This window comes from Pipistrellus kuhlii, unplaced genomic scaffold (assembly GCF_014108245.1).
Source record: "Pipistrellus kuhlii isolate mPipKuh1 unplaced genomic scaffold, mPipKuh1.p scaffold_m20_p_16, whole genome shotgun sequence".
Taxonomy (NCBI): Eukaryota; Metazoa; Chordata; class Mammalia; order Chiroptera; family Vespertilionidae; genus Pipistrellus; species Pipistrellus kuhlii.
Window position 1 is genome coordinate 20,063,059 of NW_023425471.1, and position 18,514 is coordinate 20,081,572.

The following is an 18,514-nucleotide window of genomic DNA, read 5'->3' on the forward strand; positions in this document are numbered from 1 at the left end:
AGATTAAACCCTCATTGGAGATAACATTGGCAAATATATTCTCCCATGCAGTGGGCTTTCTTGTTTTGTTGATGGTATCTTTTGCTGTGCAGAAGCTTTTTATTTTTATATAGTCCCATTTGTTTATTTTCTCTTTAGTTTCCATTGCCCTAGGAGCTGTATCAGTAAATATATTGCTATGACAAATATCTTCTATTTTGTTTTCTATTGCTTCTTCTAAGATTTTTATGTTTTCCCATCTTATGTCTAAGTTCTTTATCCATTTTGAGTTAATTTTTGTGTATGGTGTAAGTTGGTAGTCTAGTTTCATTTCTTTGTAAGTATCTGTCCAGTTTTCTCAACACCATTTATTGAAGAGACTGTCTTGTCTCCATTGTATGCTCTTGCCTCCTTTGTCAAATATGAATGGAGGATAATGGCTTGGATAGATTTCTGAGTTCTCTGTTCTGTTCCACTGGTCTATATGTCTGTACTTGAGGCAGTATCAGGCAGTTTTGAGAACAGTGGCTTTGTAGTATAGCTTAATATCTGGTATTGTGATCCCTCCAGTATTGTTCTTCTTTCTCAAGATTGCTTCAGTTTTAGGGTCTTTTTCTTTTTTTTAATTCCAGATAAATTTATGGAGAATTTGTTCTAGGCCTTTGAAGTATACCATTGGTATTTTAATATATATAGGGATTGTGTTGAATTTATAGATTGCTTTGGATAGTATGGACATTTTAATGATGTTGATTCTACCAATCCATGAACATGGTATATTCTTCCATTTGTTCATGTCTTCCTTTATCTTTTTTTTTTTTTTTATCCTGAAATTTTCTGAGTATAGATCCGTTGTCTCATTGGTTAAGTTTATTTCTAAGTATCTTAATTTTTTTTTTCAATGGTAAATGGGATTGCTTTTTTAAATTTATCTTTCTGTGAGTTTATTATTGGTATATAGTAAAGCCATAGACTTCTGGGTGTTAATTTTGTATCCTGCTACATTGCTGAATTCATTTATTAAGTCTAATAGTATTTTGATGGAGTCTTTGGGGTTTTCTATGTACAATATAATGTCATCTGTGAACAAGGTCAGTGTTACCTCTTTTCCAATTTGGATGCCTTTTATTTCTTCTTCTTGTGTGATCGCAATGGCTATTACTTCCAGTACTAAGTCAAAGAGGAGTGGTGAGAGTGGGTATCCCTCTTTTGTTCCTGTTCTTAGGGGAAATGGTTTAGTTTTTTCCCATTGAGTATAATGTTGGCTGTGGGTTTGTCAGATATGGCTTTTATTATGTTGAGGTATGATCCTTCTATTCCTACCTTGCTGAGAGTTTTTATCAAGAAAGGATGTTGGATTTTGTCAAATGTTTTTTCTGCATCAATGGATATGATTATATGGTTTTTATCTCTCAGTTTGTTTATGTGATGTTTCACATTTATTGATTTGCCGATGTACCATCCTTGCATTTCTGGGATAAATCCTACTTGATCATGGCTTATGATCATTCTAATGTAATGCTGGATTTGATTTGCTAGAATTTTGTTGGGTATTTGGCTTCTATGTTCATGAGGGATGTTGGCATGTCATTCTCTTCCTTTGTATTGTCTTTATCTGGTTTTGGGATTATGGTAATGCTGGCTTCCTAGAAAGAGCTTGGAAGTATTCCTTCCTTTTGAAATTTTTGGAATACTCAGGGGAAGATAGGTTTTATTTCTTCTTTGAATGGTTGTTGAAACTTCCCTGTGAAACCCTCTGGTCCAGGGTTTTGTTTATTGACACTTTTTTTTATTAATTTAATAAATCTTTATTGTTCAGGTTATTACAATAGTTTCTCCTTTCCCCCTCCCACATAACTCCCCTCCTCTCAGTACCTCCACCCACTGACCTCATCCATAGGTGTATGATTTTTGTCCATTTTTTTCTTGTAACTCCAATCCTCATCCCCCCTGAGAATTATCAGTCCACTACCTTTCTATGCCCCTGATTCTATTATATTCACCAGTTTATTCTGTTCCTCAGATTTTTAATTCACTTGATTTTTGGGTTCACTTGTTGATAGATATGTATTTGTTGTTCATAATTTTTAAAAATATATTTTATTGATTTTTCACAAAGAAGGGAGAGGGATAGAGAGCTAGAAACATCGATGAGAGAGATACATCGACAAGCTGCCTCCTTCACACTCCCCACTGGGGATGTGCCCTCAACCAATGTACATGCCCTTGACCGGAATCGAACCCGGGACCTTTCAATCCTCAGACCAACACTCTATCCACTGAGCCAAACCAGTTTCAGCTGTTGTTCATAATTTTTATTTCTATTTTTTTCTTCTTCCTTTTCTTAAAGAATACCTTTCAGCATTTCATATAATACTGGTTTGGTGGTGATGAACTCCTTTAGCTTTTTCTTGTCTGTGAAGCTCTTTATCTGACCTTCAATTCTAAATGATAGCTTTGCTGGGTAGAGTAATCTTGGTTCTAAGTTCTTGCTATTCATCACTTTGAATATTTCTTGCCACTACCTTCTGGTCTGCATAGTTTCTGTTGAGAAATCAGCTGACAATCGTATGGGTGCTCACTTGTAGGTAATTAACTTTTTCTCTTGCTGCTTTCAAGATTCTTTGTCTTTTGCTCTTGGCATTTTAATTATGATGTGTTTTGGTGTGATCCTCTTTGGATTACTTTTGTTTGGGTTTCTCTGCACTTCCTGCACATGTAAGTCTATTTCTTTCACCAGGTGGGGGAAGTTTTCTATAATTATTTCTTCAAATAGGTTTTCAATATCTTGCTCTCTCTTTTTATGGCACCCCCATAATTCTGATGTTGGTATGCTTGAAGTTGTCCCAGAGGCTTCTTACACTATCTTCAAATTTTTGGATTCTTTTTCCTTTTTGCTTTCCTGGTTGAGTGTTTTTTTGCTTCTTTGTATTTCAAATCTTTGACTTCATTCTTGCATTCCTCTACTATTCTGTTGGGTCTCTGTATAATATTTTTTATTTCAGTCAGTATATGCTTAATTTCTAGTTGGTCCTTTTTCATATCCTTGAGGGACTGGCTAAATTTATCAGCCTTTTTTAGTAAATTCTTGAAGAACCTTATACTTGTGGTTTTGAATCCTATATCCAGTCATTTGTTTTCCTCCATTTCTTTTGTTTGTGATCTATTACTTTGTCTCCGCATTTTCGCTGCTTCCCTGAGTTGGTAGGGTAGCTTTGTGTGCTAGGTTTTTTATATGGCCCAGTAGGCCAGCCTCCCCAGTTACGTGAGGTGGACACTCTTGGTTCACCCCTTTGTGGTCTGTGTTTATTTTTTTTTATTTTTAAAAAATATGTTTTATTGATTTTTAACAGAGTGGAAGGGAGAGGAATAGAGAGCTAGAAACATTGATGAGAGAGATACATCGACCAGCTGCTTCCTGCACACCCCCCACTGGGGATGTGCCCGCAACAATGTACATGCCCTTGACCGGAATCGAACCTGGGACCCTTCAGTCTGCAGACCGACGCTCTATCCTAGGGGTGTCGAACTCAATCAGAGAAGGGGCCAAAATCTAAAATCCAGCCTAAATCGCAGGCCGAATGGTTTACTGAACAGTCATAAACTGTCATTGTGATGGAAACGCAGCGGAGTGCAGTGATGACAGCGTGGTGCGGGCCACATTGCAAGGCCTGGCGGGACGGATTTGGCCCGCGGGCCTTGTGTTTGACACATGTGCTCTATCCACTGAGCCAAACTGATTTCAGCTGGTCTGTGTTTATAGCCTTGTTGTAGTTAAATCTTCATTGTTGTTGGCATCACTGGGAGGAATTTTCCTCCAGACCAATTGGCTATGTGTATCAGCTATGTCTATGCCTGGAGACCTGTGCTGGAGACAGCCTTATAGGACCAGTCTTGCAAAATTACAAAAACCTCTGTACTCAGCTTGGATGGGGCACAGTCTCAGGGCTGAGCAATACAGTCTTGGCTTCCTGTCAGCCCTGCCCTTGTGCGTATGCCTCCATACCTCTGCCTTCCGCAGCTTCCCCAAGTCTCCGAGTCTCCGTGTACCTTTCTTTCTACCTGACAGTCTAGACTCCCCCTGTATTAGCCTGGGTCCAAGGGGTTTCACCCAGAACTGTGGTTCAGTGCAGTAGGGGGCTTCCTTCCCCCTCCTGGCAGACAGAGCCAGCCAGGCACTCAGCCACCCTTCCTCTCTGTGTGCATGTCTCCGCACCTCAGTTCTTTGCAGCTTCTCTGATTCTCCCTGTGCTTTTCTCTTTCCTTTTAGTTGTAGAATTTCCACTCAGCCAGCTTTCCTGTGGTTCTGGATGATGTCCATTCTCTCTTTTAGTTGCAGTTTTGAAATTGTTGTGCGAGGCTGCAGTTTAGGTGTTTACCTATGCCATCATCTTGGGTTCTATCCTGGAAGTTTTGTTTTTTTTCAATTATTATTATTATTACTGCTTCAATTTCCTCCACAGTTATCAGCCTATTCAGATTTTTTTATTCCTCCTGATTGAGTTTTGGAAGGTTATATATATTTTTAGGAATATGACCATTACTTATAGGTTTACCAGTTTGTTGGAGCAGAGTTTCTCATAGTATTTTGTGTGTGTGTGTGTGTGTGTGTGTGTGTGTGTGTGGTCTGTTTTTATTTCACCTCTTTTGTTTCTGATTTTGTTTATTTGGGTCCTCTCTCTTTGCTTTTTGGTGAGCCTAGCTAGAGGTTAATTAATCTTATTTATCCTTTCAAAGAACCAGCTCTTGATTTCATTGATCTTTTATATTGTTTTTTTTTTTTTCTATGTCATTTATTTCTGCTCTGTTCTTTTTTATTTTCTTCCTCTGATCACACTGGGATTTTCTTGTTGCTCTCATTCTGCTTCTTCATGTTTCAGAGTGAGATGGTTTATTAACAGTTTATCGTGTGTGTGTGTGTGTGTGTGTGTGTGTGTGTGTGTTTTGTTTGTTTTTTGTTTTTTGTTTTTGGTAGGTCTGTAATGCTGTGAACTTACTTATCAGGACTGCTTTCACTGTGTCCCAAAGATTTTGGATTGTTGTGTTTTCATTGTTTCTTGTTTTCAGTTGTTTTATTTCTTCTTTGTTTTCTTTAGAAACCCATTCATTATTTAATAGTGTGCTATTCAGCCTCCAAGTGTTTGAATTTTTGTAATTGTGTTTACTACTGTAATTGATTTCAAATTTTATGCCATCATTATCTGAGAAGATGCTTGATATGATTTCAGTCCTCTTGAATTTAGAGAGACTTTGCCTGTGTTGCAATATGTGGTCTATTTTTTAAAATGTCCCATGTGTGCTTGAGAAGAATGTATTTTCTGTAGTTTTGGGGTGGAATGTTCTGAAGATATCAATTAAGTCCATCTGCTCTAGTGAGTCATTTAAGATTGATGTTTCTTTGCTAATTATTTGTCTTGAGGATATGTCCAATGATGTTAATGGGGTATTAAAGTCTCCTAGTATGATTGTGTTGTTGTCAGTCTCTCCTCTGATATCTTCCAGAAGATTTTTTATGTATTTGGGTACTCCTGCATTGAGTGCATAAATGTTTACCAGAGTTATATCCTCTTGTTGTATTGATTCCTTTAGAATTATGAAGTGGCTTTTATTATCTCTTGTTATGGTCTTTACTTTGAGGTCTATTTTTTTTTTTTTTTTTAGCTATATGTATTGCTACCCCTATTTTTTTTTTATTTCCATTTGCCTGATGGATATTTTCTATCCCTTCACTTTTAGTCTGTGTGAGTCCCTTGTTCTGAGGTAGGTCTCCTGTAGACATAATATATATGGTTCATGTTTTCTTATCCATTCACTTACTCTTTATCTTTTGATTGGAGCATTTAATCCATTTACATTTAATGTTGTTATTGATAGGTAATTGTTTGTAGCCATTTCTGTACTTTATGCCTGTGTTTTGTCCTCCCTTTCTATTTCTTATTTTTACAGAATTTCTTGCATTGCTGGCTTGGTAGTGACAAACTCCCTTAGCCTTTCCTCCCGCCCCGCCCCCAAGCTTCTGATTTCCCCTTCAATTTTTGATTGATAGTCTTGCTGGATAGAGTATTGGATGTAGTCCTTTGTCTTTGCAACACTTTTATAGCTCCTTCCATTCCCTTCTAGCTTGATATGTTTCTGTTGAGAAATCATTTGATAATCTGACGGGGGATCCTTTGTAGGTAACTCTCTGTCTCTCTCTTGCAGCCTTTGAGATTTTGTCTTTGTAATGAACATTTGCCATTGTAATTATGACATGTCTTGGTGTGGGTCTTTTGGGATTCATCTTGCTTGGGACTCTGTACTTGTGTAACTTTTTTCTTCCCCATATTTAGGAAGTTTTCTGTCATTATTTCTTCAAATAGATTTTCTAATCCTTGCTGCTCTTCTTGTTCTTCTGGCAGCCCTATTATACATATTTTTCTTCGTTTGTGTTGTCCCAAAGCTGCCTTAGTCTCTGCTTCTGCTTTTTAATTTTTTTTTTAAATCCAGATGCTGTTCAGGTTGAGCTTGTTTCTGTACCTTATCTTCTAACTCACTAATATTGTCCTCTGCTTCTTCTAGTCTACTGTTGAAACCTTCCATGGTGTTTTTTTTTTTTTTATTGTAGCTATGTCACCTCTGATTTCTTCCTGATTTTTGCATAGGTTGTTGATTTTCTCATTCATCTGGTGTATGAACTGTATGACCATTACTTTGAATTCTTTTTCCGTCATATTGCATGCTTCTGTTTCACTAATTTCCTTTCTTGGCAACTCCTCATTTTCTTTCCTCTGGGGATCACTTCATTGTCTCCCCATTCTGACTATAACCAGAAGGTTCAAATGTGGAGTTGCATGTGCCTGGGTTGTGTGCAGTAGGAGCTTCGCATCAGCCAAGTGTCACTGAAGAGCTCTGACATCAAGATGTGTGGCTGTTGTGGGTTGGTGGAAGCCACGCTCACCCAGGATCAGAGTCACCAGCGCTCAGTGTGGCCTTATGTGTGCACCTAGAATCAGCAACCCCACCTGTGCCTCACTGAAACCGAGATTCTGCTGGTATGTGCTGAAAATCAGAGTCCCCTATTGTGTGCCAGGAGTCAGAGTTCCCCTGTGCCTGCACCAAGAATCAAATATCAGATTCTCTGTTCCTTGGTGTGACCTCAAGCTTAGAATAAGGGTTCCTGTGTGTTTATGTGCCAAGACTTGGAGTTATTGGCTCTTAGTGTGTATGCACTGGGATTCAGGGATCCCAGGCACACGTTATAAGAAGCAGAGTCAAGTCACTGGTGCCCAGTGCTGCCTCTCGCCCAGAGAATCGGGGACCTGGTCAGCTTGGAGGACTGGGTTGCACAACAGCACTGTGTCAGCAGGTGACCCACTCCTGTGCTGAGGAAAATAGACTTTCATGTTTGGTTGCCCAGAATCAAAGACAAGTGGCCCTGCTACCCTGCTTGGGCATGGGGTTTGGTCAGTGGATTGCATTGCAAGGAACAGATTCCCAGTGTTCGCGTGCTTCCAGGCTCAAATTCCTGTAGCGGCATGGCAACACTGTGCAAGGGGCAGGTCTAGCAGTTCCTATGCTGCTGCCTGTAGGGAGAGGGATGGGCTCTGTGACTCACAGAAAATTTTGGCCAGGATGTCTGGATTCTTGGTGTCTGTGGGTCTACAGCTGTGGTCAAAGGTTTCCATCCCCAGTGGCTCCAGGGCCCCAGTTTGTCTCAGACCAGACTGAGTAGTGCTGAGTCCAGGATCTTAGTCTCAAGCAGCTCTGATGGTGTGGTCTCTATGCCTGTGCTGACCACTCTGGAGTGTCCGATGTGGCAGTGGGACTCTGCTGTCTAAGACTGCCCAATTTGGCAGCCCCTTGGGAGACCTGCAGGATCTAGCCGTCCCTAGCTCATACACACACACACCAAACACGTCCACGTACTCCTCTATCACTCCCTCAATTTCTCATACTTCCTTCCACCCTACCTTCCTGCTAGTCACTATCTTCAGAATCCAGGTATTATGTTTTGAAACATTGTTTTGAACTAATAACCAACAAATTGCTTCTTGTTTTGTTCTTAAGAGCAAGGAAAGGTTTATTGATCAAGAAGGCCTAACTCGAGAATATGGGAAAACCAATTCTCAAATCCATCTTCCCAACAAGCTGTTTAATTGTTTAATTATTCTAAATATGTTTTAACATGCAGATAGATAAAATTTTATTTCATATGTTTTCAAGAGTAACCTGAAAAAGTTCAGTAAATTAAACTAACACTGATAGTAATACATCTGAATTAAATTAGACAAGTGTTTCTTATAAATAAGTGACTAACTGTGGGGTTTCTGCTCTCATCAATTTTTAAAGTTATTTAAATTTTATGATGTACCTTCACCAAAGTTATGTATATTACTTTAAAGGCACATATATTCTCTATTTTCAAGATGCTAGAATTTCTATAATTATTTTATGACCTCTAAAATATTTTGTTAATGTTTTCCATAATACTCTTATTTCTGATTTATCTTACAGGGTACAAATACTCAACAAAGAACAGATGTTGCTATAAATAATCTTGCCTTCATAAGGCAAATAAAGAACATGGATATTACTACTTTTATCTCCTGTGTTCCTAATGAAGGGAGATTATTACCTTATCAAAAGACTAAAATTACATTTTGTTTCAGTCCAAAGTAAGCAAAAATCAATTCCATTGTGATGTTCCTTATTAATGGAAAGTACATTAACCATACATTCATCAAACTGACTTTAACATTAAAACTTGCCAAGAGCCGAAGCCGGTTTGGCTCAGTGGTAGAGCGTCGGTCTGCGGACTGAAAGGTCCCAGGTTCGATTCCGGTCAAGGGCATGTACCTTGGTTGCAGGCACATCCCCAGTAGGGGGTGTGCAAGAGGCAGCTGGTCAATGTTTCTCTCTCATCGACATTTCTGGCTCTCTATCTCTCTCCCTTCCTCTCTGTGAAAAATCAATAAAATATATTAAAAAAAAAAAAAAAAACTTGCCAAGAGATAGAAATCGGATTTTTCTTGTTATGGTTCTAACTATTCCTAACATGCTTAATATTATTTCCAATATTTAAAAATATGGCCTAACTGCTTCATGCTAAATTAAAAATCTCTCCAGACTGGTGGAAATGAAGTGGTGAAAGTGAAGTTTTGGGTTGTGGCTCCAAACAAATCTGTACAACCAAGACCTTGTCCCTGAAGAAGTTAGATGATGGCCAGTGGAATGTAGTGTGTTCTAGATAGCTCCAAAGAGGATGCAGTGCTCCTGCCAGGGAAAAATGCTTGCTGACTGAGTTTCATGAATTAATATTAAGCCTATAGCAATTGTTGGTATCAACCAGAGTTGGTAGCTGAAATTCATACAGACTTTGAGAACTCTTGCCAACGGATATTTTTCATAATTCTGAGTTCTTGGTTTGGTTATTTAGTTTGAAAATATATTTGGAAATGCTATTTTAAAAATGTAGTAGAAATTTAAGCTACACTTGAGAGGTTGTAGTGTGTGGTGATAACCTATCTAATTTTACATATGTTTATCCTTGTTTGTGAGAAGGCAGGGAATGGGTAATATTCTTTTTATGGCTATAGTGTCCCTTGATAATACCAATTGTTTGCTGAAACTGAGTTTGGTTAATGTTAATATTCTATTTGTACAATCTGTACTTGCCTTATTTGTCATACCTTCATACAGGAATTTCTTTGGTGAATCTGTAAAACTAATACAAAATCTTTAAAATTATAAATATGAATTTCTTTTCATGGCAGCATGGTAATTGAGAGTCTAGCATAAACTCATAAATATGAGTATGAATTGAAGTCTTAGTTACATGTTTTCTCAACATTCTATTTGCATTCCTTGGTAATATTAATATCAGCCTTTTGTGTATCTATTTGAGTATCCACTGCTAAAAAACTGACTTCTAGTTAAGACAAGTAACTAGTCTGACTTTTTAAGTCCTACTTTTGGTCCTACTTTTCTTCTCCTTTACATCTTTCCTTGCCTTTTCTGCAAATCTTGTTCTTTAAGTTACTGTTTTGTAACGAGGATATGGCTAGCAATATGTTCTTTGTCTATGGGAGGAACACTTATGTAACAGAAGTTTGCAATTATATCTTGAAATAAGGACTATTTCAAAATATGTTTTATTGATTTCAGAGAGGAAGGGAGAGAGACATAGAAATATCAATGATGAGAGAGAATCTTGATTGGTTGCCTCCTGCACACCCCATACTGGGTATCAAGCCTGCAACACAGATGTGTACCCTGACTGGGAATTGAACCCGGAACTTCTTAGTCCATGGGGCGATGCTCAATCCACTGAGCAATCATAGCTGGTCAAGAAGGACTATTTCAGAGAAAAACAGAGACCTGAGCCAGCAATGAAGTGTGAATAAAAAGAAAAACTTTTATATAGAAAGTGGCTTTGGAGCCGGGACCGGTTTGGCTCAATAGATAGAGCGTCAGCTTGGGGACTGAAGGGTCCCGGGTTCGATTCTGGTCAAAGGCATGTACCTTGGTTGCGGGCATATCCCCAGTGGGGGGGTGGTGCAGGAGGCAGCTGATCGATGACTCTCTCTCATCGATGTTTCTAACTCTCTGTCTCTCTCCCTTCCTCTCTGTATAAAATCAATAAAAAAAATATATTAAAAAAAAAAAAGAAAGTGGCTTTGGAGCTGACAGTAATTATGTTACCCTTGCAAATTTTGCCATGATCTGACGTTTGGGGGGATATTTACATTTTGTAGCCTTCTTTTGGCAAGTTTCTGTCTGCTCAGTAAAATTGAAAAATGGATCACAATTATATTTTTATTCCTGAACTTTTATCTCTTGCATAGATTTAAGGATTCAGTTGATATTCCCTTGTGAGAGGTAACAAAGTGCATTGTCTTTGCTGTAAAAATAACTGATTGTAATTTTTTACAGGATAATTACTGAAGGAAAAAAGGATTATGATCCTTCACACAGGCAAGATTATGCTGTTTTTTTGAGATTTGAATCTGTAGGAAGTAAGGATGGGTTTTTGAGAGATAATGACTCTAAAACCATCAAAAGTAAGTATGAAATGATGTAATAATAAATTTATAGTAGTTCAAATTGTTTAAAAGTTTGGACATCAATATTTGTAGAGGCAATATGATAAAAATATATAACCATTAAATAGAATGAAAATTCAAATAATCAAGATATCATAAAGTGTCTTCTGAGGCATGTAAAATATTAATCAACCTCAAAATCATTTGCATAGTAATCTTCCAACTATAATTTAGGGAAAATTATTGTTTTTTAAAAAACATTAGATAAACATGATGTTCTAGAGCACAATTTTCAACTGGTGTGCTACAGATTTTTAAAACATGCAATATCTGACTATATAGTCAGGGACACTAACCATTTATCTCTTAGATTGTCAAATAAAAAGTGAAAACAGCTGATACAACAATAGCTGTTCAGTGAGAATGAATCAAAATTATACCTATTTTTTGTCAGATCAGCAAAAATGTATTTTTGGTGTGCTGCAGAATTTTTGTCAGTAGTTTATGTGTGTCACGAGATGAAAAAGGTTGCAAATCACTGATCTATAGTTTAGCTAAAAACAAAAATAAAAAACAACTTGTCTTTTTTTCCTACATAATCTTAGTTTGTCTCTTAGAGATTGATATTGTTGTAGAAGACCAAAGAAACCCAAGCGATGCTTAGAGAAATGGAGTTACACAGCTTTATTATGCCAGCCATCTCTTTATTATGCCAAAATCTGAGCAAACCAATATGGTGGAACTTTCCCTTTGTACCCTTTTGGTGTCTTTGTCCCACACATATGGGTTATATTTCTGTACCTTTCGGAGGCTTTGCAAAAAGCCCCAGGTGTTGGAGGATGTGTCATGTTTTATGGCCTCTGCAAAATGTGAGCATTTAGGTAACAGGTCTTGCAAGACCAGTTTGTGGAAAAAGAGGCAATAATTTAATTATAGGTTATCAAAAATATACATTAGCTTGCTGGCACAGACTCAGATTGCTAGTGCCCCCCACCCCCCAATATCAGGGTTACATTGAAATTAACCTTTTAGCTTTCTCATTATGAGAACAAATGATCCATTCCATTTTTACCAGATACTCAGCTCTGAGAATCTATATACAGTAACAATCAAATAACACAACTTAGAGCTCTGGTAAATAGGGTTCAATATCCTTTTTTAGGATATTGATAAGTGCATATGCTTTATAGGCAACATGTTGAAATGCATTGCACTTTTTACATTCTCAGGTAATATTGGATGGACTGTAGTGAGCAAAAATGGAACAAGACTTGGAGGTCAGCTTAATAAAACAGATCAAATAGAAAATAAAGATATAGGCAGGTGAGGGATCAAATCCATAAAGATGAGCCATGGCAAGTCTAGAGTACAGTGATAAATTTTCTTGAGCAGCGTTGAATTGTGTTCTTAGGGCAGAAATTGATTGCTCTGTTATTATATCATGGTTTATGATATTGAGCTCTTCCTGCTGATTGTTGTAGTATTTGTTCCAGGATTACAAATTTATCTAGTTTGGAATGGCTAAAGATGGAGATGCTAGGTTTGCTTTAAAGGTAATTTAAAGTCTAGGATTGGCTAGTAAGAGCATCAGTGCAGAAATATAAATGCTTTTTGGGGATTCTCTCTCCTCAAAACTGCTCTATCACACAATTTAGGACATGCCTTCTTTTTAGTATCTCCAAAAGTTCATGTTTCTGTTATTACCTACGGTAGCTTGTCCAAAAGTTCATGTTTCTGTTATTACCTACGGTAGCTTGTATTCCACTAGAGCCTGGTGCATGTAATTCATGCACAGGGGGTGAGTGTGTCCCTCAGTCCAGTCTGCATCCTCTCCAATCTGGGACCCCTCAAGGGATGTCCGACTGCCCAATTAGGCCCGATCCACCGTGATCAGGCCTAGTCAAGGATGTAGGCAGTTGGACATCCCTCTCATAATCCAGGACTGCTGGCTCCCAACCACTCGCCTGCCTGCCTTCCTGATTGCCCCTAACCGCTTCTGCCTGCCTGCCTGATCACCCTCTAACCACTGCCCTGCCAGCCTGATTGATGCCTAACTGCTCCCCTGCCAGCCCTATTGCCCTCCCCTGCTGGCCCAGTCACCCCTATCTATCCTCCCCTGCAGGCCTAATCACCCCCAACTGCCCTCCCCTACCATCCTGGTCACCCCTAACTGCCATCATCTGCCGACCTGGTCACCCGTAACTGTCCACCCCTGCTGGCATGGTCACTCCTAACTGCCTTCCTTTGCCAATCTAGTCCCCCCTAACTGCCCTCCCCTGTAGGCCTTGTTCCCTCCAACTGCCCTCCCCTTCAGATCTGGTTCCCCCAACTGCACTCCTCTGCAGGCCTGGTTCTCCCCAACTGCCCTCCTCTGCCAGCCTGATCGCCCCCAACTGCCCTCCCTTGCAGGCCTGGTCCCTCCCAACTGCCCTCCCCTGCTTGCCTGATTACCCAAAACTGTCCTTCCCTGCTGGCCATCTTGTATTCACATGGGGGCAGCCATCTTGTGTGTTGGAGTGGTGGTCAATTTGCATATTACCTCCTTATTATATAGCATTGTCCATTATTTTAGTCATCTTTTCCCATGTACACTTAAATATCTTGGCCCATCTCCCATATTGATTGAGTGTAAAATCTTTAATCTCAGCCTCTTTGTGTCTGCACCTGGGAAGCAACTTGTGATGGAGAAAAACAAAACAAAACTGTGATGTTTCACTTTTTAACTACAATCACTAACCCCAAGTAGGTCCTTTAAGCTGTTTGCCATTCCTGTTGCTTTCCTACATTCATTTACATTCTCACAATTGAGATTGATATCACACACTTCTTTTCACCTCAAATCTTTAATACTTCCTCCTTCATCTTTACTCTAAACTCATGAATACATTAAGTGATCTAGTAGACATTTTCACTTGGTTACCTACTAGGTATCTCAAACTTAATATGTCTAAAATAGTACTCCTGGCTTCTGCATAACCTGTCCTTCCTGAATTCTTTCCTGTTTCAAGAAGTGGCAATTCCATCACTTCAGTTGCTCAGCCCCAAATCCTTAGCATCATCATTGATCATGTGTCTAATTTCATATTCTACATTCAATCCATCAGCAAATTTTGTTAACTACCCTAAAAATATATCTTAGCTATGGCCAGGCAGCTCAGTTGGCTAGAGCATCATCCTGATACCCCATAGTTGTGAGTTTGAACCTTGGTCAAGGTACATACAAGAAGCAACCAATGAGTGAATAAATGGATGGAACAACAAATCTCTCTCTCAAATAAATAAATAAGTAACTAATATATATCTTAAATCTGACCATTGCTCACGATCCTTCTCACCAGACATATTTGGTTCCTTAGGATGTTTGTAACATGCCAAACAAATTCTTACCTTAGAGTTTTGTCCTTTCTGTTCTATCTGGAAAGCACTTTTATGAGATTGTCACATGATTTTTTTCCAGAGTCCATTTGCTTAAATGTCTCCCTATCAGAGATGCCTTTTTGGATTCTCCCATATAAAAGAGCAGCTCCAAGATAATGTACTCTGTCTTATCCTTGTAGGGGAGGAAAAAGAATTTTACTTCGACTCTTCTAAATTCTTGATTGAGACCCACTATAATAAAAGATAGATAACAGGAGAAAAACCTATAGAAGTTTAATAACATGTATATTTCCAGCATACATTGGAGATATTCAGGACAACTGAGTAACTCTTTGAAATATCCCAGGATACAACCTTAAATCCATCTCCAGCTAAAGACAAAAGATACTGGGGATGAGGAGCCAATTATGGGAGATTTTCAGGCAGACCACAGTAAAAAACAAAAAGATTGTTATGCAGTTTTAGATCTGTGCTTTCTCCATTGATACAAATTCCTTTCTGGTGCACAGGAAGACACCCTCACAAATGGATATTTCCCTGATAAAAATGTAAAGTCTCTTACAAAAGGATATCTCCAAGGCCTCAAAGAGTACTGTTAGGGTTTGGGGGTCCTTAGGGATGTAAAAGAACTCACAAGTGAGAGAAGGGGGGGGGGGCAGAAAGAGAGAGAGAGAGAGATCACTTTATTTTCACTGAAAGGAAAGAGCCACTGCATTGCCAGGCAAGGAAGTAAACACTGACCTGCTTCTTTAATGGCTGTTGTTGCTAGGCGACAAGGAAGGGAGGAGGACTTTTGGGCTAAAACTGAGAAGACATCAGTGGGTTTGTCTTTATTATTTCTTCAGGAGACAGTCCAGACAGGTTTCCTGGGGAGGTGTCTTATCAGTATTTTTCCAAAGTCTGTAAAACATTCTTAGAGCAAAAGTTACAAAGAGTTCTAAAAGGAGGGCAGCTTGGGTTAGAATATGAGGGAGGAGAGCCCTTTTACTAACTAGAAACTTTCTAGCCCCCATTTTCTGGGGAGGAGGAGGGGTATGCAAGAATGTAGCCTTGAAAGAAGCTTATCTTTGTCTTGCAGTTTGAACAGAGGGGCTGTTTGAATCAGAGGAGCTGACAATCTAGTAGGGGTGTCGAACTCAATCAGAGAAGGGGCCAAAATCTAAAATCCAGCCTAAATCACGGGCCGAATGGTTTACTGAACAGTCATAAACTGTCATTGTGATGGAAACGCAGCGGAGTGCAGTGATGACAGCGCGGTGCGGGCCACATTGCAAGGCCTGGCGGGACGGATTTGGCCCGCGGGCCTTGTGTTTGACACATGTGATAGGGGTTTAATAACCAGGTGCTTCTCATAAATTGTGTAAGGCCACAGCAAAGAAAAAGAAAGGCTTTTTTTCCTCCTAACAAGTACTTGGTGCAGAGAAAGCACTCACTGTTTTTGTCGAAGGAAAAACTGAATTAGCATCAGATCTTCCAGATGACACTTTTTGGACTGAGCAAATACTGTATATTTTGGATTCCTAAAACACTTTTTATGTTAAAAAGCAGCTATTGTTTTTACAGATGAACAACTTCAGAAACTGGAATTAGCACTGACAGGCTCAGGACTTCCTGTTTTAGTGCAGTTTAATTCAGGAAACTTTCTTACTTTCCCAACTTGCTCCTTTGGTGAATGTTCAAAGATTTCATTTAATATGGAAAATCGATCCAAATCACTTCCTGTGATGTATCGCTTTAGAAAAACTGCACATTTTAGAATTCGACCTGAAAGGGGCAGTGTTGATGAAGGATGTATGCAGGTAAGATAATTCTTCTATGCTTTCACATACTTCAAATATTAAAAAAAAAATTTTTTGCACCAATGTTTATAAAGTGTATGTCTTCTGTGGCCTAGTTATGAGTACTTTTGTATTGACACTCACACAGTATCCATAATTATATAAGTGCTTTTCATCTGCCCAGAAAAGCATTTGATACTATAGGAAATGTGAAGTGTAAAAAATAGTTACAGTTTCTAAAAAAAAATTGTTTTTCTGAGTATTTATTTCTCTACTGCCCAAGAGGCCAGCCCCTAAATATCCAGCAGAGTGTCCTGGCACTCCCCACTGTGGGAGGATGCAGGAATAGGCCCCACAGCCCTTGTTTAGACACTGGAACCCAGGAACAAGTGTGAGATGCCACCATGCTAGCAGCTGCCATAGCAGCAAAAGGTGAAAAGGAGGTGGGAGCAAGGTACTCATCCCAATCCCATAGATGCTAGGGGGAGTCAATATTCTTTGGGTCACACTGTCAGACTGAAGGCTGGCCAAGCTGGGGTATATACCTGGCAGAAGAGGAAGTCCAATGCTGTGGGCAGAAGCTGTAGCCCAGGTACCTGCCCCAGTGCCAGCTAACCCAAAACAAGAGAGAGAGATTGTAGCTGTTTTACTTCTGAGGTGCCCTGGGTGTGTCCTCCCATGAAGTGAGGGGATATGGGGCAAAATAGCACCATAGTCTGAGTACTTCCTAAAGGGATGAGCCTCTGAGCCTTTTGCATATCTCTCCTTGTCCCCCAACCTCTACCCCAAGCTCTTCAGAGGCAGATATGGAAGGCATCCTGCAGCCACTAGTCAAGGGCATTGTGTGCCTGGGGTGCAGTGAGGGGTGGCAGATCCAGGGGCAGGTTTTCAACAGGACGCCCAGCATCATCAGATATGCCAGCAGTGGGTGGATAGGAGCTGAGTGTAGGGAAGATGACAGGGCCAGGGCCAGGTGCTTGTAATTCAGTTAATTTGGAAGTTAGCTAATGACTGGGGAGAGATTCTCTTAAATTCTTTGTACCAATAAGTCTTATAGTCTTTGCCAAGAGCCTTTATGTAAGTGTGTTGGGTGGGGAATTTTTTCGATGTTTTATCAATTCTTCTTTGTAGAGGTTCTCAAAGTCAGCTAGAGATGAGAAATTAGAGCTTTCTTAAAATTTCCTGGGCAGATACAGTCCTCTACATGTATGTAGCATTCTAGCTTCCTAGGAATATGTTAGTTTTTCAAATAACCTTGTGAATAATTCATTTTACATCCCCTCGCCTTCCCTTCCCTCCCCTCCCCTCTTCCCCTTTTTTCTTTTTCCTCTGTCCCTTTCCCTCCCTTCCTACCTCTTTCTTTACTCCCTTCCTTCCTTCTTTCCTTCCTTCCTCCCTTCCTCCCTTCCCCACTTCCTCCCTTCCTCCCTCCCTTCCTTCCTTCCTCCCTTCCTCCCTTTCTCCCTTCCTGCCTTCCTGCTTTCCATCTTCCTTCCTTTTTTCATTCTGTCTGTCCCTTTCTTGTGTTTGTTTAGCCTCTTATTAGCTTTAAACTAGAGTCCTGATGCATGAAATTTTTTTTTGTGTGTGTGTGTGTGGGGGGGTGTCCCTCAGCCTGGCCTGCACCCTCTCCAATTCACGACCCCTCAGAGGATGTTGGACATGACTCTTGCGATCCAGGACCACTGGCTCCTAACTGCTCGCCTGCCTGCCTGATTACCCCTAACCCCTCTGCCTGCCCGCCTGATCTCCCTTAACCACCTCTGCCTGTCTGCCTGATCTCCCCTAACCACCTCTGCCTGTCTTCCTGATTGCTCCTAATTGCTCCCCTACTGGCCTGATCACCCCTAACTTCTCCCTTGCTGGCCTGATCGCCCCTAACTGCTTCTGCCCCCTCTCAGGACACAGGTTTCTCTCTGGCTGACCGCAGGCACCTGGGACCTGGTTTCCCTCCCTCTGGCTGGCCTCAGGCCCCAGGAACCAGGCTGTCTTCGCCCGGCCAGCCACAACCACAGGGGACCATGGGCAGGTGGCTTCACCTGGACCGTAGGCACTGGTGCCCAGGACCATGGAGTGGGAAGTTTGTCCCTCTCCTGGGCCACAGCCACAGGCATTGGTGCCTGGGACTGCAGTGAAGGTGGCTTCTCCCTCTCCCGGGCTGCAGCTGTAGCCACAGCCACTGGCATCTGGGACCACAGGTGGGCAGCTTCACCCATGTCCAGCTTTGTCAAGATGGTTGTTCGGAAGACATCTGGTCTAATTAGCATATTACCCTTTCATTAGTATAGATGGTAATGCTACTCAGGTTGCTGTGATGTTCAACAATTACTACTTATTTTTTTGGAGGGAAGCAAAACT

At 40.2% G+C, this 18,514-nt stretch overlaps 1 protein-coding gene across 1 annotated transcript in view; it reads left to right on the forward strand.

Moving 5' to 3' along the window:
- The window catches only part of CFAP47 (cilia and flagella associated protein 47), a 396,096-nt gene that overhangs the window by 24,051 nt on the left and 353,531 nt on the right, over nucleotides 1–18,514 (forward strand). The window contains 3 exon segments of the mRNA XM_036439773.1: nucleotides 8,473–8,633; nucleotides 10,891–11,018; nucleotides 15,942–16,177. Of these exon segments, the coding sequence (XP_036295666.1) occupies nucleotides 8,473–8,633; nucleotides 10,891–11,018; nucleotides 15,942–16,177 (525 nt within the window).